Source organism: Hippoglossus stenolepis, chromosome 8 (assembly GCF_022539355.2).
Source record: "Hippoglossus stenolepis isolate QCI-W04-F060 chromosome 8, HSTE1.2, whole genome shotgun sequence".
Lineage (NCBI taxonomy): Eukaryota > Metazoa > Chordata > Actinopteri > Pleuronectiformes > Pleuronectidae > Hippoglossus > Hippoglossus stenolepis.
This window is the reverse complement of record NC_061490.1, coordinates 18,697,148-18,717,815: the sequence shown is the minus strand read 5'-3', so window position 1 is coordinate 18,717,815 and position 20,668 is coordinate 18,697,148. Positions and strand designations below refer to the sequence as shown.

Below are 20,668 nucleotides of genomic sequence, written 5' to 3'. Positions count from 1 at the left end.
AAGGACATTATATGTTTTTTAGATGTGAGAGGTAGTAAGCTGAGGTAACCTTGGTAAAGTGCTTCTTTTTGAAAGCTCAGTCTTCAAACATTTTGAGTGTTTCGGACATAAGAGGATGAAACTGTGTCGACAGTGTTTTAAGCTATTCACTGTTCATTGAGAGTGAAAAACATTTCTTCTCATTTCAGAAATAGCCTAATTCTAATCAAATTACTTGTATGATTTGATTGTTTATCCTCTTGACATGTTCTACTATCAAAACCTTTTAAAGCGGCACAACAATGTAATTACTGTATGTACTTTTTAAGTATTGTAGGGTTTTTGTGGTAGTAGTTGTTATGGTGTTACACGATGTTCAGACACACAGATTGCATAACTTGCCTACTGGCCCCACCTTGCATTTCTTTTTTTCAAACTAAACCCAAATGGTTCATTTTCGTGTGTCAGCAGTAGCACCCACATTCAAATAAATACATCAAATTTGTAACACATTAAATAACACAAGTTAGTCAGACAATACAATTATAAACTGAGGACTTGTTGAACAGTGTTCGTGCCTCTAACAATGAAATCCATGACAGTCTATCAATGTTTTTCCCTTTTAGTACAAACTACAAAATTAACCTTCCCAGTTTTACAGTCCAACATCAACGCAGCTGACATTGTGCACCTAAAAAGGCATTTTTATAGTTGACTGAACAAAGCAATACATGAATTGCAACGACACATAACGTGGCCCCTACTTGAGTTCAGAAAGAGCTACGTTTGATATCCTGACACGACGGACAAACACATAAAACATATCCATGCTTGTCCTCAAAATCTCAAAGCTCTAATGGGAAGCCTGTGGATGTGCTGTGTGTGTGTGTGTGTGTGTGTGTGTGTGTGTGTGTGTGTGTGTGTGTGTGTGTGTGTGTGTGTGTGTGTGTGTGTGTGTGTGTGTGTGCCTCTTGTTATGAGCTGCATGCTGTTGTTCAGACTGGAGGTGAGAGTGGAATAGGTGACTGGCCCTGGGGAATCATGTTTTTCTCATAGCTCCGCTGCTGCAAACTGTGCCGGTGATGCCCTGCAAGGTATCCAACGTGGAGAGAAATGTAGAAAACCACACACTTACCTCGTGTTTTATGAAAAACAAACACAGTTGTAGCATAAAAACTATGGAGGTTTTTTCTACTGAACAAAAATGCCCACTGACAGTGCTTGTATTTGATAAAACAGCTGAGTAACACTTGTTGACTCCCTTGTAGACTATATAATCATCAGGGGACAGATAAATCTAAGTTGAGGGTGAAGCAGAGGGATGGTGGCCTGGTTTTCTAAGCGGGCCCTTGGGTGCTGAGTGAACAGGGGACGTTGGCAGCTTACCAACCAGGGCTGTTGTCCTTAACACCTTTCTGCTGATTTGGAGAACAGCAGCTCTGGAACTGTGTACAACAACCAGCGTTCACATGCTAATAGATGGGTAATTACCAAAATTAGGGCTGGGAAGTTCCACAGCAATGTTGCATCATGATGATGGCGACACTAATAGGCCTGCATTGCTGCTTATAACTTTAGAGATTTGATTGAAACTGTTTTCACACAGACTCACACAGTATATACAGTATATACATTTCAAAGAACAATTCAAAGCTAACTGGTCTCACTGCAAATCAGTTAACTCATGACATAATTTCCCTTCACAATTATACCAGGACTCAAGACTGTTTCTACCTTCACCAAGAAGATGTTTTCTTCCGCATGTGTTTGTTAGCAGAATTGCGCAAGAAATAATTTCCATGGAAGGGGTGGGGATCAGGGGGCGGATCCAGGATTTCCTTTTTTACTTTATCTTAAATTGCGAGAGAGGGCATTTTGTGACATTTTTGCTGATTTCTCAGAGAAGAGGACTGATATTTTTTTAATCCAGCTCTAGTAAAATTAAATGTGTTTTCATAAGGGGACTGTTGGGCCTTGGCGGAGGTATGCACTCGACTGAGAGCCAATTTAGTTTCCTTCAGTTGGTCAGATGTTTAATCATCTGTCTGTCGTGCACAGCAAAAGAACGTGAAGACAGAACATGGGAGGAGACCAAGTGAGCCAGTATAAAAACCTTCTACTTTCATCCTCATTGGCTAACTCAGTATCCATACAGCTTGCACACAATGCACTCACATGAACACAACCACGTGAACTTTTAACTGGCAAATGCAACCACCTTGCTCACAGTCTAGGCCCTTAATATACAATGTAATAAACGGCATAATAATCAAACAAAAAGGGCCAACAATGAAGCACCCTGAAACAAACATCACCAACAAACAACAAAATGTGTTTCACATAGGCTCAAACACCAGGATCAACACCAATCACAGTGTATTACTTAGCAGTACAAGCACATTTAAAGTCGGAGGTGTCACTAGACCGTGCCCTCAAGAGGTTCCTGTGCGTCAGCAGCGTGTGTGAACAGTACCAAAAATACACACTACTTCACTGAGTCCCATCAAGCTATTCCTTCCTCCACTTCTAGTGTATTCCTCCATCAATCCCCCATCACCAACCCCCCACCCCTCCCATTTGTGCGTCCAGCCCTGTGCGCTTTCCTGCCATTCTTCTATCGCAGCTAATTTTAGATGAAGGAAAAAAGCTCTGTCCACATCTGCTAGTCATTCTTTAAGAGGTGTGTGTGTGTGTGTTTGGGAAAAAGAGAGGGAAAGGAAACTGGGAAAAGGTCAACGGGAGAGAAAAGTACAAAGGGAGAAAAAAAAGTGCTGGAGAGGAAATAAAAGGAACGACATAAAACAAACATGCTAACAACACCGTCACTGTCAAAACCAGAGCGAATGTGTTAATCATTACTGAAATACACTCATTCAGATTGAGTGGTGTCCTCTACGTTTACTTAGCAGTGGTGAACCACAAGATGAATAAGCTGCCATCACAAGAGACATGAAATAAACTAAACATGATAATTTAGGTCAATTTGCCCTGAAAAGAAAAGACAAATGTAAAGGCAGAGTTTTCTTTACCCTAGAATGGGCCCTTTATATTGACATCAGTGGCCGGTCCTCTCTACGGAGACCGCCATGTTTTTTACGGGCGTCCAAACTGGACAAACTAAACACCTTTTGAGTTTTTATGAAAACTGAAGGCGACCACAGGTTCTCTTTCATGTTTGGAAGGGTTGGGTGAGGTGAGGGGTATTCAGCTGCAACATGCAACTTCACCACTAGATGTCACTAAATTCTACAGACTGAACCTTTAAATTGTAGTCTGAAAACTCCCCAAAAAAGAGTGAGGACACACAGCCAAACCACAGCCGCACTTTTACTTTATACAAAATGAAACCAATATTTACTTTCAGTAGCCTAATGTCCAAATTTTAGTCTAGGTAACTGGCTCTATTTCCTGGTAAATAAAATTTGCGAGAGTGGTGACTCACTGGGATGGCAACAACAAATACTGGCTGATTCAGTAAATTCAACATTTATCATGATTTCACGTTTAACACAAGATTGTAAAAATCTCAGGTCGAGGGAGACACAATCTAACATGTAAAATGCGATTGACCTGCACTGGCAAATGCAAACCCACACACACTCCTGGCAGTCATGACTCTGCATCCCAGTGGTCTGTGAGGGGGACACAGAGGGCAGAGCACAGCGTGTTTGTGTGTCTGTTTATCTTGTCGTAAACAGGACAAAAGACACATGCCGTGTCACCGCCTGTCACCGCTTTCTCTTCTCCCCCCACTGCTCTCGTCCTTCGCTCAGTTTTTCCTGTTTTCCATCATTCCCCCCTGCTCCTGCGCCCTTGCCCTTGTCTTTCGCCCTTCGACTCCTCACTGCCTCTTTCTCCTCCACTAACCCCCTCCACCCCACTTGGTCAGCTTGTTAAACATGTCTCCTAAAGCTGATTAAGTAGTGTTGATCAGCCTTATGTAACACTCACCTCGCACAGACGTCGCTGCCAGACAGCCGGCTTACTGTGTCTTTCTTTGTGCCCCTGTGTATGTGTGTATGTGTGTATGTGTGTGTGTGTGTGTGTGTGTGTGTGTGTGTGTGTGTGTGTGTGTGTGTGTGTGTGTGTGTGTGTGAGAGAGATTCGGAGAAATCAGAGAGGGAGAATTTGCTTCAATGAGCACTGCTCTGCACGGCATATTTGCTGTTGGAACACACACACACACAAACTTTTTAATACGATAATATACCATGTCCTATTTGGTTGGAGCTATATGGTTCATCTTCTTTATGACATGAGCACATTTGGTCACAATGGTGGAATGTGCTTCGTCATGTAGCATCAGGGTCTCCCAAGGTGTGTGTATGTGTGTGTTCCTAATGCAGGCTGTGTAGATAATCAGTGCTTATCCCCCAGTTAGCATAGGGCTGCCAAGTGAGACCATGCACCTACAACACTGCAGCAGGAGGTGGGACAGACACCAGCACCCAAAAATACACACACACACACACACACACACCCCTTGAAATGACAGACTAAAGGCATAAAATTATGAAAACTATCTTTACAAGCACACAAAACACAGAGTTCGATGCTGTGCTGTTGGTGCCAGTAAACAAAGCCCTGCTCCAGATCTCATTAATGGATGGAGTGGCTGAGTTAACGAGGCAGTGCACACGGGCACGTTAGAAAGGTCAGCGCGCCCGGCTCCCATTCTCTGCTCTCCTGGTTTGCTCTTGCGCTGTGCTTTGTGGGAAAGATTAGAATCCTCAGCTGGAGCAAATAAAGCTGGGTGTTATGCAAGAGCCCGGGAGAGGGAGGAAGACAGAAGAGAGAAAGGCTGATGATGATGTAACTTGAGAGAAGAGCAAAAATACAGAAATGAAGAGTAAGAGAGAAAAGGATGCAGAGGCAGAGCTACAGAGGTTTTTGATGGAAGGCCTTGAAGCAGCTTACCTTACAAGACGGCCAGGCTCCATCGCAGCCTGCTGCATGAACCTTTCTGTACTACATGGTACCAGACACCCATCTAAACAATAGCAGTCAATCAATGAGCTCAACAGTAAACACAAAGCTTCCCTGCACTGCCACAGGCCTAACAACAAAACCAGACAACATAATCTAAGGTTAATAGCAGTGTTATACATGGTTTCATTCTGGCCTCCCTGAGTGGGAGTAGGACAGTGTTTCATTCATCCAACAACGTGGCCCTGACTGGCCTGTCAGACCCAGAGAGGTCGTCAAGAGTAACAATCTCAATTCTTGAACCGCACAATGTTTATTCTGAGTTCTCAATGTTCAATGAAGTGCGGAGGAAGTAGATGCAGGATCATCATTGTGATGTAAAAGGGCCAACTGAGTTTATGCTTTGTCAGAACCAGTTAATAAGATGTGCCGTCCGACCACATCCACCTGATCCGAAGCAGACACTCAAAAGCAGAGAGAAACGCCAGCACAGAGAGGGAGTAGAAGCAATATCATTTGAAAATAAGGATGATATTGACAGTCCGTCCAGGATCACTTGGTGTTTCACTTGGTTGTTCACATTACAAATGCGACAGGTTTCTCTTTAAAGTGCCTTAAGATAATGTGTGTTGTATTATATCTAATGTTACATTATGTTGTGAAGGCATATGCACCGTAGTAACAGGTGTCTGAAGAAACAGATGAGGACAAGAGGAAGGAAGTGAAAAAAGAGAAATGAATGAGCAAAGGGGAAGGAAGTTAGTTCACAGAGATAAAACAGTGGCTGGCAGAGAAAGAGAGAGAGCGATGAACCTTCTCCCCTCCGTCCGTACACTGCTCGGCCGGCGTTATGTAAGAGCTGAGTGTAAACACACCGATTACCTCTGCTTGGTGGAACTCATAACATGAGGCGCTACCTCACTGCTTGTGCGTTTCAGGAAGTAGTCTCGCACTTTTGCACCACATTGTACATGTGTACATGAACATACAATAGCGATACCTCTCGGCTATGTGTCACACACACAAAGGCACGCATTATAAAGATGGAATTCACACAATCTATTGTCCTGATCGCTGAATCAAAAGTGCTCAGATCATCCATCCAAGGTGTAAGGTAGCAAGGGGGTTTCCCATGAAATGATAGCTACACTAGTTTTCAGTTTCACCTCCACAATACCAGTTTGAAGACACACACTCGAGACAAGACATCTGGATCAGGGCATTCATATGCTGTTTCATCAGATTGGGAAAATATTTCATTTTGTAGCAGATTTAAAATAAGATATCATTTATGTGTGTGTAGCAATAAATCGTAATTTTGAATCACAACACTTGTAATATATATTAAATCCATAGCCAAATATTGTGCCAGTATAAATACAAATAGGGAGATAAGCATTTTGCCCCAGCCCTCGAAGATGTACCTTTGAACAGAACCTGGGTAATACTTGAGCCAGACAAACACAATAAACTTGATAACAAAACGCCCACTTACACACAGGGAGTACACTATAGCTGGGGGCTATGCTGTGTATGAGAGTGTGCAGGACCCTGGTGTATATATTAATGTGTGTGTGGGCAAAAGCAATTCACTAAAACTATGGTGACAGCACTTCAGATTTATTTCCTGCAGTCTTTCTGTAGCCTATAGTCAATAACATACTAATTTGATTGACATCTCTTGGCAGAGGAAAGATGCAGCGTTTATGACTTGTTTCTACGGTAACATGTATACATGTCGACATGCACATGCACATGCTGGCAGCTGAAACCCAGACCACTATGTTGAAGAAGATATGCTGATAAAATCTGTTTGACCATTAATCACTTATCGGTTTCTTGCTCAGTATTTATGTCTCGTTTAATAGAGTTTAGATGTCACAGACCTGGAATGAACTGTATCTATGAAATTGCAAAACCCTCATCTCAATTAGATTTTAATTAGTGACCTGAGTTTGGAGACATTTCACTTTCTCCTTCCCTTATTCAACTCTTATCAGGCTCAATACCCAAGCACCTTCCAACCATCTTGTCAATTTTCTCTTCCTCCATCATGCTCTCTGATTCTCCCCATTTAGCCCCTCATCTCTCCCTCCCTCATGCTCCTGCAAATCCCCTCCGCTGCTTTTGATCTATTATTCCCTACTTTCCTTTTCCGTCTCACCCTGTGACTGGTCAGGGGCTCCGACTCACTGTTCACTTCATCAAAAGCTTTAATCCCCAAAAACAACAATCACTGTGTGTGTGTGTGTGTGTATGTACAGTAGGCCTATATGTGTGTGTGCGCCCACCCGCATGCAACTGCTTGGACATTACGTAATTTCCCTGGGCCACATCTGATGCTAAAAATGGACATGGATAAAACTATTGTGACCGTGGGCCGGGCTACTGTACAGAGGCAGTGGAGCGCACACACATCACACATGTACACACGGACAGCAGGGGCTGGGCAAGCTGCTTAACGTTGATGTCATGGACCAGAGATGCAGATTTAAGCTTTTTCTTGAACTGATCACCAGCCATGTTAGTGTTCAATGATTGATAATTACTAAAGGCTTGTAAGTTTCAAAATGGCGCATTGTCTACAGTGAAAACTTTTAACATGGGTTTTCAACCAGAGTTTAGTATGTACTTGACACCCAAAATTGCAAGTAAATGATCATATTATATGATAGATTAAATAATATAATATTGAGTAACTGAAATAATCAGAGGACTGCTTTCACTGACCCAATGGTTATTCCACAAAATCCAAACTAAATTTAAACATTTAAACACAGTAACTTCATTTTATTTATGGGGTTTTCTGAAAGAAAGCATTTAGACTAGATTAAATATGCAGGACACTTAAAAACAAACTCAAACGGATTTTGCATCAAGTGAGGTTGTGGAGCTTTCTGTGGCTGGTGTTAAATTTAGAGTATGAGCGCGTCTGTGTGGTCGGGGGAGAGTCATAAGCAAAGTCTGTGCACTCTGCACGCTGTGTAAGTCACACTGATGACGTTGTTGTAAGGTTTCAAAGGAGCATTCGTAGAAGCCGCCGCAGTGAACTGTGTGGACACGGAGGTGCAGACTACAGGTGTTTGCCCAAAACACTGTCTATGCTGTCTTTAACTACGTATGAGTAACATCAATAATTTAGTCAGACTTCAGCAAATGACCAAATGGCTCAAAAACACAAGAGGATGTGTTCAGGTCAAGGCACTAAAAGAGCAGAGAGTGGTACAGCATGTGAAACGGGCAGGCACACTTATGGACAAATATGTGATGAGATGAGCCTGTTTCCAACTCTCTCAGTTGTTCTCTCTCTCTTCTTGTGTACGTGCGTGTGTGTCTGTGTCTGTGTGTGTGTGTGGAGGAGGAAGATGCGCTATATGATGTGCAGCACTGATGGCCGCCTTTGTCATTAAACTTTAATCACTCTGTTTTCCTATAAATACCTTTCCAATGATCCAATGCATTATTCAGTTTCGCTCAGGCCAGCACACTCACTGATACACAAGCAGGAAAAACACATACACCTGGAGAGCCGAGAAAAAGCCAGTGTCCTGGAGGAAGAAAGTCTTATGAACATTTAAGAGGACGATGGCCGGTGGGCAAAAATAGTCGGTCTTTTCTCCTGCTGCGAGTGAAATCCACCACAGTTGATTCTGCCATTGACCACACATCTTAGATGGAGCCCAGGGCTGTGTGTTTGTGTGTTTGTATGGACATACAGTATGTATGCACAACAAATGCACTGCATCAGTACTACATGACAACTTACGCTTGATCCCAGCGTGTGGTCTAGTCTGACTTGAAGCTCATATTTATATGAGTTTTCAGGGTGAATAAACACCAACCGCTGCCTATTGCTGATACATGTTGACAGTGACAGACAGTTTTCTATAATATTTGAGCTAGTTAGCAGATATCCATGTTGCATTTGGCCCTCAAGTCAAGTTGGCTGATAAATCAGGGTGTCCGGTGATATGGTAGGGTGACATGGAGAAGGGGGGTCTGAGGAGAGCGAGGAGGAAAGAGGAGGAGGAGGCTAATGGAAGAGGAGCTGCCACTGGGGTATTAGTCCATGGATTGGTGACATAGAAATGTTAGTGAGAGGGAGGAGAGGACGGTGGGATGGGTGGGTCAATCGATGCTTAAAAAGGTTTCACTCCCCTACAGGGACACGTGCACGTGTGTGTTTGCGCGCGTGTGTGTGTGTGTGCATAAACACACAACAGTCGATTGTAAATGAAACCACTATCTCCCTCCTACACACACGTGCACACACACTTCATAGGATGGCTTCATCCGTCTCAGAAATAAGAAGTTGAGCTAGAGAGCAGCATTTAGCAACTGGCCTGTGACTCAACTCAAGGATTAACAATCACTCACTGTAATTTAGGCTGAAACTATGGGTTTGTGTTTCTAAATCTCAAGTATAAAAGACAGTGCTTGTTTATGGGTTTGTCCAGAAGGATGACATCAGATCAAGCTGCTGCAGCTGATAAAAAGGCAAAGGATGTCGTCTTTCCACTTATTTCCTTCCCTCACACACAACCACAGTTTGTTACTGCTGGCTCTGTTGGACAGTACCATTTGGCTAATTATGTAGCATCTGTATGTACACACCATAGACTGTACATATATGTTGACAGCTCCCAAAAAGTGAAGCCAAAGTGTCTTGAGCCCCACCTGGTGCCTGGCTACAGTATAGGTCAAAAATTCCACCTCCCCCATGTTAATAGATGAGACATGGACCAAATTAAAAGTCAGCTACATTTTTCTCAAAGACGGCTTCTGTCCTTTTAGGAACTTCTTATCACAGTGATGGTTTTAATTAGTTATTTGATGGCTGGTTGACAGCTGAGATTGCCTTGTGATTGGTTGAGCATGTGTAACCACGGCTCCATCTTCCAATCACTACTGCCCAGGCTCTGGCTCCAAATGGGCTAGATGGCGGCGATTTATATCCGGCATATATCTTAGCTTCATTTCTGGATAGTGGGAGGAAGTGGAGACATTTCGTTGATCTTTCTCACATGCAGCAAATAACACATCAGAGCTGAGGGAAGACAGTGTCTCTGAGGTATGTTGCTAGTTAGTTTGTAAAATACATTACTGGAAAGTTAATGAACAACAACCTCATCAATTTTTTCCTGTTGATATACCTCTACACATAAAGAATAACAATAGACTCCCTATCAGTGTTGCATTGGCCCCAAAAGTGCCGTACCAGCAAACAGTCCAGCTGTTACATTGCACTAAATGCCTGAGCTCAGATGTAAATTAAAAAGTTTACCACACCAGTTTCCATCTTTTTTATTAACAACAGTTTGGGACAGTTTGTTCCCACGAAGACACACTTTTTACAACCGCCGTGGCATTCCCACCCAAAGCCCTGCCTTTCAAATGCACATAACTTTCTCATTGGAACACGGGCTGCGGTGAGTTGGCTCAAAGTTCAAAATGTGCCCTGACGTACAAAAGAGAACAGGTCTGAACACGCCGGGAGAGAAAGAGAGAGAGAGAAACGAGGTTAGGACTGTGAGGGAACAAGCAAAGTGAAAGGCTGACAGGCCGAGGAAGAGGAAAGACTGGTTGAAAAGAAAACTGCAAACGTGATCTTGCATTCCTCACATGGGGTGGAGGGTAGAGGAGAGAGAGAAAGTGAGGAGAAAAAAAAAAGAGGGCGGAATGGGGGATGGGAGAGAGGGGTGGGGGGTGACAAGAGGAGAAGTTTAACTTGGCGCCAGACAGCATTTCAATACTCGACGGCACACAGACGCACACACACACAGAAAATATCGACACAATGCAAGTGGCACAGAAGTCCTTTTGGTGACTTCCCATCGTCCGAAATTAGATTAGATATTTGCCCTCCACCCGAGCTCCCTGGGTCCAGCACAGAGGCAGATTCCCAGATAAAAATAGCCAGAGGAACTATTCAAACACTGCTGCTTTTCTGCAGGGAGTGTCTGCTGACTGCACTGGACTTAAGGGGTTAGAGAGGGGTTAGGAGCTCCACTCACCACCTCCCTCAATCAAAGGCCTGGGACAGCGGGGCAGCCCAATCCCTATCACACTTAAAACACTAATACACACACACACAATGATTGTGAAGTTCAAATCAGTGTGTAGAAATTGTAATTTCAAATATGACTTATTTACGAGTTTAAAACTTTGAATCTGATGTTGAAGTTTCCAGGCAAATAAAAGTAAAAAGCATATTTAAAAATAAAAAAAAACAGCCAAACTGCCATTAAGTTTCTAATTAATAATGGATTATTATACACAACTAACTATGCAATCCAGGTGCAGACTTACACACTCACCTTACATACAGTTTTTTAAAAAGTTGTTAGTTTATTTAAATTTACAGAACAAAGAAGATCAAGTCCTGTTGTTTGAATCCTTTCTGGTATGTATGTATATTAGCGGACACACTGTGTGCTGATTCCTTACAATATACTTTAGATACCCTCAGCATGTTCAGTATTATTGAGGTTAATCTAAGAAGATTAGGAGTATACATTACAACACCACCCAGGCCGAGCCTTAGCATGGGTTAAAAAAAAAGCCATGGGTGCACTGGCATCAGTCGAGGATTAGGAGAAACTGCCCCGTGCGTGCGTGTGTGCACAAGAAGCCAGGCCAGGTGTTAGTGATGTGGTCAGAGTTGGTGCAGAGCCCCCACTTTTAGGGACAGAGGTGAAGAGAACGTGGGCTTCATGACTGACTGCCTGGGTGAGGAGGTGCTGTCATGGTCTTGACAGCTTACACCCCGATTACACCCCAAACAGCAGAGAGGTGACACTCCCGGCTCCAACCTACAGGACAGGTCATTGTGTTGTGAGGATCCAAAATAAAACCTCTCATCTGGAGGGATCAGGGGCATAGAGTTACCTGATCTTCACGTGTGTGTGCAAGTGTGTGTGCGCGCGCGTGCATGTCATCAGACTCCGATCAGTTTCAATGGCGCCGTCGTCCCTGAGAAGCTTTTATGCCTCCACCCACAAGCACTGACGAACACACTTTGTTCACAAGCAATACCTTCGCACAGCTGCTCTTCTACAAAAACCTTATCTCATATATTCTTTTACATAAAATGCCATTCTGCACCTCACTCTGAGTCATCGCTACAACAATGTAGCTCTGTAAAATCCCCATATTACATTACAATACACATGCATGCACAAACAAACAGCTGCTGAACAGCGCAGGTCAATCCAAGCACACCAACACACCCCAGTGCGTTCTCGACACGAATTTTGATACCCATCTGAAAAAAGAGCCTTGGTGTTAAGTTTGTGTGCAATTTGAGGTCGCCAGCTTTAATTAACAATATTAAAATAATAAAGCATTAATTTAATTGCATTCTAACAATGCATTTTACTCATTTTGTCCTTAGGAGGCATTAAAATGTATGAGTGCACGCATGCATTTGCAAGTCACTGGGTGAGTGTGTTCAGGAAAGGCTTGCAGAGATAGTGACTGTTGTGTTTTCCCCTCATGTGTAATGCAACACAGCCGGCAACTATTAACCTTCTAAGCAGGAATGTGGGAGGTCCAAGAATTCCAATAAAAAGCAGCAGTGAGAGTGTGAGTGTGCGTGGTGTGTGCTCACAAATATGTTCCTCAAAAGTGTTACAGTTATCCATCAACAGTCCGTCCCATCCAGCATGCAGAAGCAGTCCTCTACCATCCCTGACCAATAACCAATAGTCAATGTGGGGTCATGCGGTGACATACAACCAATGGCATTGCAGTAAAACTAGGTTCAACTCACACCGCAGACATACACAAACAGCCTGAGGACACATTTACATAGGCAACTGTTTTCTCCGCATTTAAATGTGAACTTTAAATGGAGTCCTTTAGCGTCGGAGCCAGGAGTCATGCAGCTGATCACATAGGTCCGAGAGACCGATAATCTATAGGACTCGGCGGTCAGATGTGAGGTTAATGTGTGGGTCTCTGTGGGCGTGAGTGGGCCACAGGCAGCGATGGGACAGCGGTCAGAAGCATCCGGGCCTTCAAGGGTAACGCTGCCTTGTTGGCTGGGGTCTCCCTGGTCAAGGGCGGCACAGGACTAATGGTGGGGAGGTCTATTAGTGTCGACTGGCTGAGCACATTGTTCCCTTTGGTCACATTCCTGGCTAAATACAGACATTTCCACAACTGAGGGCCCCCTCTACCAGAAGTCATTTGTCAACTTAGCTTCGCAGACGAACATATCTAAACTTTTATGAAGACCTGTGGTGACAAGGTAACCTGGGCCGGGCTGCCGCGAGATTTTGAACGCTCAGTCTGTCTGTTAAACAACATGATAAGCATGAAATGTACCATATTATAATATAAATACTTTGCATTAACAACAAGATGCAAATGTCCTGAATTGAATTTAGCCCACTGTGTCATCAGTAATGGTGTTGTGGCTAAATAGATTTAGAAGGCACCTAACAGAATTTCTCTGCTCTTTCAAAAAAGAAAGGATTAGCAGTTTTGTTGTGGAACATCACCTGTTCCGAGCTTTACGTGTGTTGGCTGAACCTGATCACAGCAGGGCACTGTCCCATAAAGCGGGCTATAAAACTGTATTGGGATAATGGGAGGCAGCGGTTCTGCTGTGGTCAGCACTGCGAGGGAGTTTTCACAGATAAGGCTAATCGCTGCACTTATCATCACAGTGGTTGTGTGTTGGGATTGAAAAGCATATGCTCGCAATCGCACACATAAACCCGCAGAGGGAAAAGGTGAAATGTTTCCTTTCAGTTCCGTGCTCAAAAGCTACCCTTTTGTCTCTTGCCCTGCCACATCATAAGGCAGGACTGTGTGTACGTGTGTGTTTGTGTGTATGTGTGTGTGTTGAGAATAAGTGGTAAAACAGCCCTAAAGCATGTCAATCACTCTGGGGGAGCAGCAAGCAGCACAAAGAGAGAAAAAACAACCATCATTAAACTTCGTTGTTGAGTGACTGATGAAAAATAGACTGGGATGCCCAAATTACCTCGCTTTTTCTTAAAGAATCTCACACACACACACACACACACACACACACACACACACACACACACACACACACACACACACACACACACACACACACACAGCAGTCTCTTCACTTGTCAAAAGCACCACCAAACTATGAGCTACTCCGCACCATTATGAGTACAATGAGAGGTCCCTGGCCCCACAAGTCCACACACAATCAGCTCCAGGGCCTGCCCCACTCCCACCATTGTCCCGTACTCCACACACACACACGCACAATGGCCACTCCTGAGCCAGGGGTCCCACTATGCAATTCCATCACACAAAGACACACACCAGTCCTTATCCCGTCAGAGTGAGAAACGAGGATGACGGAGGTGGTGGAAGAAAAATTGTGACCCTTGGGGAGGGATGGGAAGAAAACTGGTGAAACACAAAAAGGCAGAGTACAGCGTGTGTATGTGAGGCAGGGGAGTAGATAGCATTAGGGAGGGAAAGGCATACGGTGATACAGTTATTAATCTGTGTATGTCCTTATTACCAGAGCTTAATCAATCATTAGCACAGCCTTTGAGGGTCACACAAAGGTGGATATAACTGTGTAAGGGCAGACGAGAAATTACACATCAGCTTCCTGTCTGCCGACTAACACAACCTGTAGAATACTTTGCCTCAATTTAATCATCCCGACTCATCAAACACTAAAACCACCGGGTAAACAGCTGCGATTTGATATAAACGCATATTAAATTGGATCCTTTCCAACGCTACAACACCAGCAGTGATCCACCAACGACAATAGATGCAGCTACAGCCATATCATTTCCTGCTTCATCACATCAGTTCTCCATCTCAGCAGAAATCCTATCATCTATTCAGGCTAATGAAGTGACTGTGGAAAACAGGAGCGCAAAGGAAGTGTCCAGTGATTGAGAGAAACGAGGTAAACTCTGAGAGGCAGCAGCTTACCGTACGGGACATAATCCTACATTACCAAACATCCTGGTGAGGGATGATTACATTTTTCATCCTACACACATCCAACACAAATGTGTTCAATCTAAACGACGGGATCTATAGGTTAAGGGTTAAAACCTGAGTTCTGATTGGAAACACAGCAACAGCAGGAGATCAGACAGATCAGGAAAGCGCCTCGGATTAACCAGTTCAATAATTCACCTATTTAAATGTGCCGTTATAAGATCGTGCCTCTGAGACAGAGATGCTGTGTTTACCAACTACAGCTAAAATGATTAATCAATTAATGAATAAACTGAGAAATAATCAAATTTGATTTTGGTGACTGTTGAATAACTTGACTAAGCTTATAACAGCTGAAATCATTATATCGTTATTATGAAAAAGTAATTCAAAAAACTGTTTGCTGGTTTATTGAAGATTTGCTGCTTTTTACATCATTATAAAGTAAATATCTTTGGATTTTTGTCAAATAAATTGGTGATGTGTTGTTTTTGCTATTTTTTTCTACTTTTTATAAACCAAATGATTAATCAAGAAAGAAATCAACAATTGGTTGTGGCAGTTATAAGTTTTAAATACTGATATAATTTGGATTTTGTTAGATTAAGTCACTGGTGTCAAGACTTATCTTTAATCACATACTCAACTAAAATGGCACTTAACAGAGCATTTGCCTTAACCAATGCCCATTAATCCACTCAAATTCAATTAAACTGCCCATGAGAAATCAACAAAAAATTTTAAAAACACCCCTTCACACAATGTTAAAAAAGCTAAAATAAAAACAGGATCTGCTCCACACTTTAATGGCTTCTTTCCTGACCTAAACAGCATCCTTCCACCTAGTTTCAAGGAAATTTGGGAAGATGTTTTTGTGTAATCTTTTTGCAAACCAAGAAACATATAAACCAACAAACGAACAGGGGAGAAAACATAACCTTGTGGTGGAGATAATTAAAGTAATATTCAGAAGCAATTAAATGGTGAATAAGATTAGTCAGATTCACGGTAAAGTAGGACAAGTTAATGTTCTTCACCTTTACTGAACAGATAAACACAATCAAACCTGCTACGCAAACACAAACCCACACCGACGGCATACATCAAACCCATAACCTAAGCACAATCAATTTTTTGCAACCTTTCCCCGCAGAGCCGAAGCTTTCTGCTGCCGCACCAACACGGAGTTCAGAGTAATAAAAGGGCTACTTGTGGTGGGATGTGGTGTGATGTCATAGTAGCCTCCTCGGGGCTGCTGCAGAGAGTGGGTGTGTGTGCAGGAATGTGGAGGGCTGAGGGGCTGAAGGCTGGGTGCAGCAGGAGTCAGGAGGGGACAGGGTGGGGGAAGGGAGGGGAACATCCCGAGTGGAAAAGTTTGTCCCACACAGTTTGTCCGTCACACACACACACACACTCACACACTCACACACACTGTCCTGTGCCAAATGCTCACCAGTAGCTACTTAGAAAGTCATCACATTGTTCCCGCAGGAACCACAACTTATTAAATATGTTTTACACAGAGGGCCAGAGACAATAAATGACTGTAGTAAACTCTCAGATGTTATCCACCAGGTCCCTGGTGCTTCATGTTGGTTTTAGGGCTGCAGCTGACAATCACTTTCATTATTAATCGTCCGCTTTTTCTTAGAATAATCATTTAGTCTAAGAAATCTTCAGATGTCCGGCTTTTTTGACAGAAAGTCAAAACACCTGCAAAGAATCCAACTATTCAAATTATATGTGAAAAAGAAAAATGGTAATCTGTTACTTTTGCAAATATTAAAGTTTTTTTTACTTAAAAATAATGAAAACAAGGACAATGTAATAATCAAAGAATAGTTCCAGCTCTGGTCTGTTGACTTGTGTGAACTGGAGCAAAACAAACAGATGTACTTTAGTGACTGAAAGAAAAAAGGTCGTGTCGGGCAGATACAGTTGATTACTGATGTTTAAAAGTAATAAAATGCATGGCTGGCACAAACGGTAGCACTTCCACTTCCTCCTTATTTCGGAAAAATTGCTCCGTCTTTCACAGAGAAGAGCAAGAACAAACTTATGCAAGCATTTCAGGAATTAGACAAACACACACACACCTCAGCTGACTACTGGAAACCCCCTCCCCTCTCTCTCTCTCTCTCCCTCACTTCAATATGCTGACAGGCCAAGAAACCTGACAATCGTATGTGCTCAATTACTGGGTTAACTTCAGATCACTCACTGTGTATAAACCTGATCAGATCCAATCATCTCATGTCCACCACAAACAGGGGGGAACTTATCAGCATGTCCACATCCCCCCCTCTCTCACACTCACACACACACACACACTCAGTACAAACACACACACACACACAAGGTACTTCTAGGTTTTTCAGCCACTTGTCTGAAAGGTGTTGGATGGTGAAATGAGGTTGTCAGGGTGACACAGAGGATGTCGCTGTAACAACTGTACAGTAGTTTAACCACTTCCTCTTGTACAGCACTAAAGCTGCACCAGATTTAAACAATGGACGGATCCACGAGAACAACTCACATCAACACTTCTGTTTTTTGTTTTATTTTAAACTACAAGTGGATGCTGGTAGTTGTGTGGTTGTATTAATGGGGGTGTTATTAAAAGTGTGGTTGGCTCAAGTAAACAAAGACAATGGTGGGGTAGCGTTTCCCCGCAGGATTCGCTCAAAACTTACCGGAGTCTCCGGGTGTTTTCATGCTCTCCGCTTTAGCTCACTTAGCAGGACGGTGGCTAAAGTTCCCCAAACCCGGGTGGATTCCGCACGGAGTCGCTCGTGGGAAGAAAAAGTCAAGTCTCTCGGCCTCTTCTTCCTCCGCGAGTTCCCGACGAGGGGGAAACTAGTTGAGGTGAAACTTTTCTGACCGCACTGCCTCAGCGGCTGTGTCCGCGAACCACGGCGCTCTCTCGGTCCGTCTCTCTCCCTCCTTCCTCCGGGCTCCAGCCGCGCTGAAGGGCCCGCTCGAGCGCTTTCCACAGCGGGGCACAGACCTCGCGGTGCGGTCCTCTGTCGCCTCTCGTCCCGTCACCACCACCACCACCACCAGCAGCAGCAGCAGCGTAGAAACCTGCTCTCAAGTTGCAGCGAAAAGACGAAGCTACCGTCCCGACTCGAGGAAAACCCTTCTTCTCTCTTCTCTCTCTCTCTCTCTTCCTCAACAAGTTCTAACTGTCCGGTTCACTCCGTCTCCACCGCCGCATCCTGGCCGCTGTTGGACATCTCTCCGCCGCGAAGCTTCGCTACTTGTTTGACAGAAATTAGCGTCGGAGTGAGGAGCCTCTCTTTCTTTACGGACTTTTTTTTCTTCCAGTCCTCCACTCACTCACTCTCTCAGTGTCTCTCTCTCTCTCTCTCTCTCTCTCTCTCCTCGGGGTGTCGTGTTTCGCTGCCTCTCTCTCTCTCTCTGGCCCGCCCACACTGACGGAGGGAGAGAAAGAGCGAGGCGGGGTGGGGAAGGGAGGGGGGGGCTAACGTGGCGGGTCACGCCCCCTCACCACGAGCCTGGGGCCCGCGCTGGCGTCAATGCAGCACGCGGCGTTGCCCCGGAGACCGCCACCGCGCGCGGCCGTGCTGACGTCACATCCGAGTCCCCTACGAGTCGAGAGAGAGAGGCGCGAGAGTTTTTTTTTGTTGTTGTTGTTGTTGCGTCAATCAGTAGTTATGGCGCTGATCAGGAGAGTCTTTCATATCTGGATGATTACACTTATCAACCGGGCGAACTGAATGTGAGAGCTGCAGCGAATGAAAACAGGAAACTCAGTATTAAACACCACGTGTTTGGTGTGGAAAGCACATTATTCTGTAGGGATGGAAATGAAAGCTCCATCCCTGAGATCCCTCATCGGCGTCAGTGTAAGTGAAAGAGGACAAAGTTTGTTCTGTGTTAATCCACAGTAGAGTTCAGCAGACGAAAGCACAGAACAAGGTCCCAGTACTCATTAGTATGGATACTGCATTAGCCAACATGAACAGAGGAAAGGATTGCATCACCATTTGACAACAAAATTATTTACATTTTGAGCAATTGTTCATCTACACAAAACATTTTGTGTGTTGGTACCGTATAAATCTAACCTTAATAGATTCCTGAACGTCCTCCAAAAAAACTCCAAAAGTGTTTTGTGGACTCAAACACTTGACCCACCCCTCCTTCGGCATAGTGGTGAGTAGATAATGAATGAATTTATTTTGGGGGGTGAACTATCCCTGTTTGGATGTTTGTAGCCACAGCAGTGACAATTTCCCCATCTTATTTGAATTTCCTGTAAAATGGTTTTCAGATAAAAGCAACATAGCGAAAGAACTTAATGTAAAAAAAGAAAGAAGTCAAACCTCTTGTGGTTCATTTGAATATGAACCTGCATCCTGTTCTGCTGCCACTCGGTCATGTTGCACTAACTCCCCTTTCCTCTTTTTTTAAGGCGAAGTCAACCGACTGTATCTGGCCTCTGACTCACAATCAAACACACACATATACGCACAATGACCCACAGCATGTGTTAGCATAAAGTGTATGTATGCAACTACCCCAGAGTTCATCCGGCCATGTCACATCGTGTCATGCACAGACTTGTTTCCTGTCACCTCCAACACTGACCTCCTGCTTCCTCATGTGCCACTGATATGAAGCCGTCATGTGTTATCACCGTGCATGTGAGCGGGTGAGGCGTCGTGCATGGGAGGTGAAGTGCATCTCCTCTTTTTTTTTCTTCCTCTTGTTCGCTGGCACCTGCTGCGAGTGACGGAGGCTTTATGTGTGTTTTTGTGCATTTTTGACCGTGTTGCTACGTCAGCGATATGCCCGGCTGCCCGGCCTTGTCAACAGGATAAGACAGTGGTAGTAAAACAAAGTAAACAAAGTCCCCTGTCAGCAGCAGCGTCCGTGTGGCGTGATTTACCAACAGGATTTCTCGTCCCTTCGCAGGCCATTCTCCGACGGGCTCAGGAAACCCACTCTGCTGGGCCTGATAAGAAGCTGGACCAAAAGAAGAAGAAGAAAATGGCCTCTTAAATTGGATGCTGAACTCTCAGACTCAGGAAACTGCTGTGTTCTGTCCTGTCTTCTTCTTCAGAGCAGTAAAACCGCCGGAAAGACCTGCTTGCTTTTATTTTTTCCCACATAAAGGCCGACAATAGGGCTCCATCAGCTGAGAACAAGAGTTCCACTATCCCCCCAGTGTTTGTTCTGTTTGTCCCTGTCTCCGGTGTGTTTTTGTCTCTTTTGGCATGAACCTGATATCTATCATTTCTCCATTTTCCAATGTCTGTGTTTCTGGTTGAGGTGGAATAGCTCTTCAGCGTCCCCCAAAGCTCCTAACACACACACACACACACACACACACACACAGACCTGACAGAGAGGAAATCAAAGAGAGGACAAGAGGAAAAAGCTCCACAGGGAGAGGAGGAGGAGAGGAAGAAGAACCTGACAGAAAAATAAGAGTGATTTAGGGATTAAGTGCAGGGTGGACAAAATGAGTTCTCCTATTTACCTGTGTGTGTGTGTGTGTGTGTGTGTGTGTGTGTGTGTGTGTTCTATTGTAAGTCAAGCACAGGAGATGACATTTACAGACAAATCTACAGCACAGTACATTCTGAGCACTGATAAACACAGTGCCTCACTCAACACCCTCCCTCTTGCCCACCCAATGTCCTCCTCCTCCTCCTCCTCCACCACCTCCCTTGCTCTTGCTGTTCATCCACCTCTCAATCTCTCTCTCCCCCCATCCAATCTTTGCTTCGCTCCTTTGAAACCCCGTCGTCTTTTACCACCCATCTGCCCGTACGTC

General features: G+C 44.1%; 1 protein-coding gene across 1 annotated transcript in view; it reads right to left on the bottom strand.

The window, feature by feature from the left end:
* The window catches only part of erfl3 (Ets2 repressor factor like 3), a 46,499-nt gene extending 28,218 nt beyond the window's left edge, over positions 1–18,281 (bottom strand). The window contains exon 1 of the mRNA XM_035162626.2: positions 17,556–18,281. Within this exon, the coding sequence (XP_035018517.1) occupies positions 17,556–17,577 (22 nt within the window). The 5' untranslated portion in view covers positions 17,578–18,281. The remainder of the gene's footprint in view (positions 1–17,555) is intronic.
* Between the last annotated feature and the right edge of the window lie 2,387 nt (positions 18,282–20,668).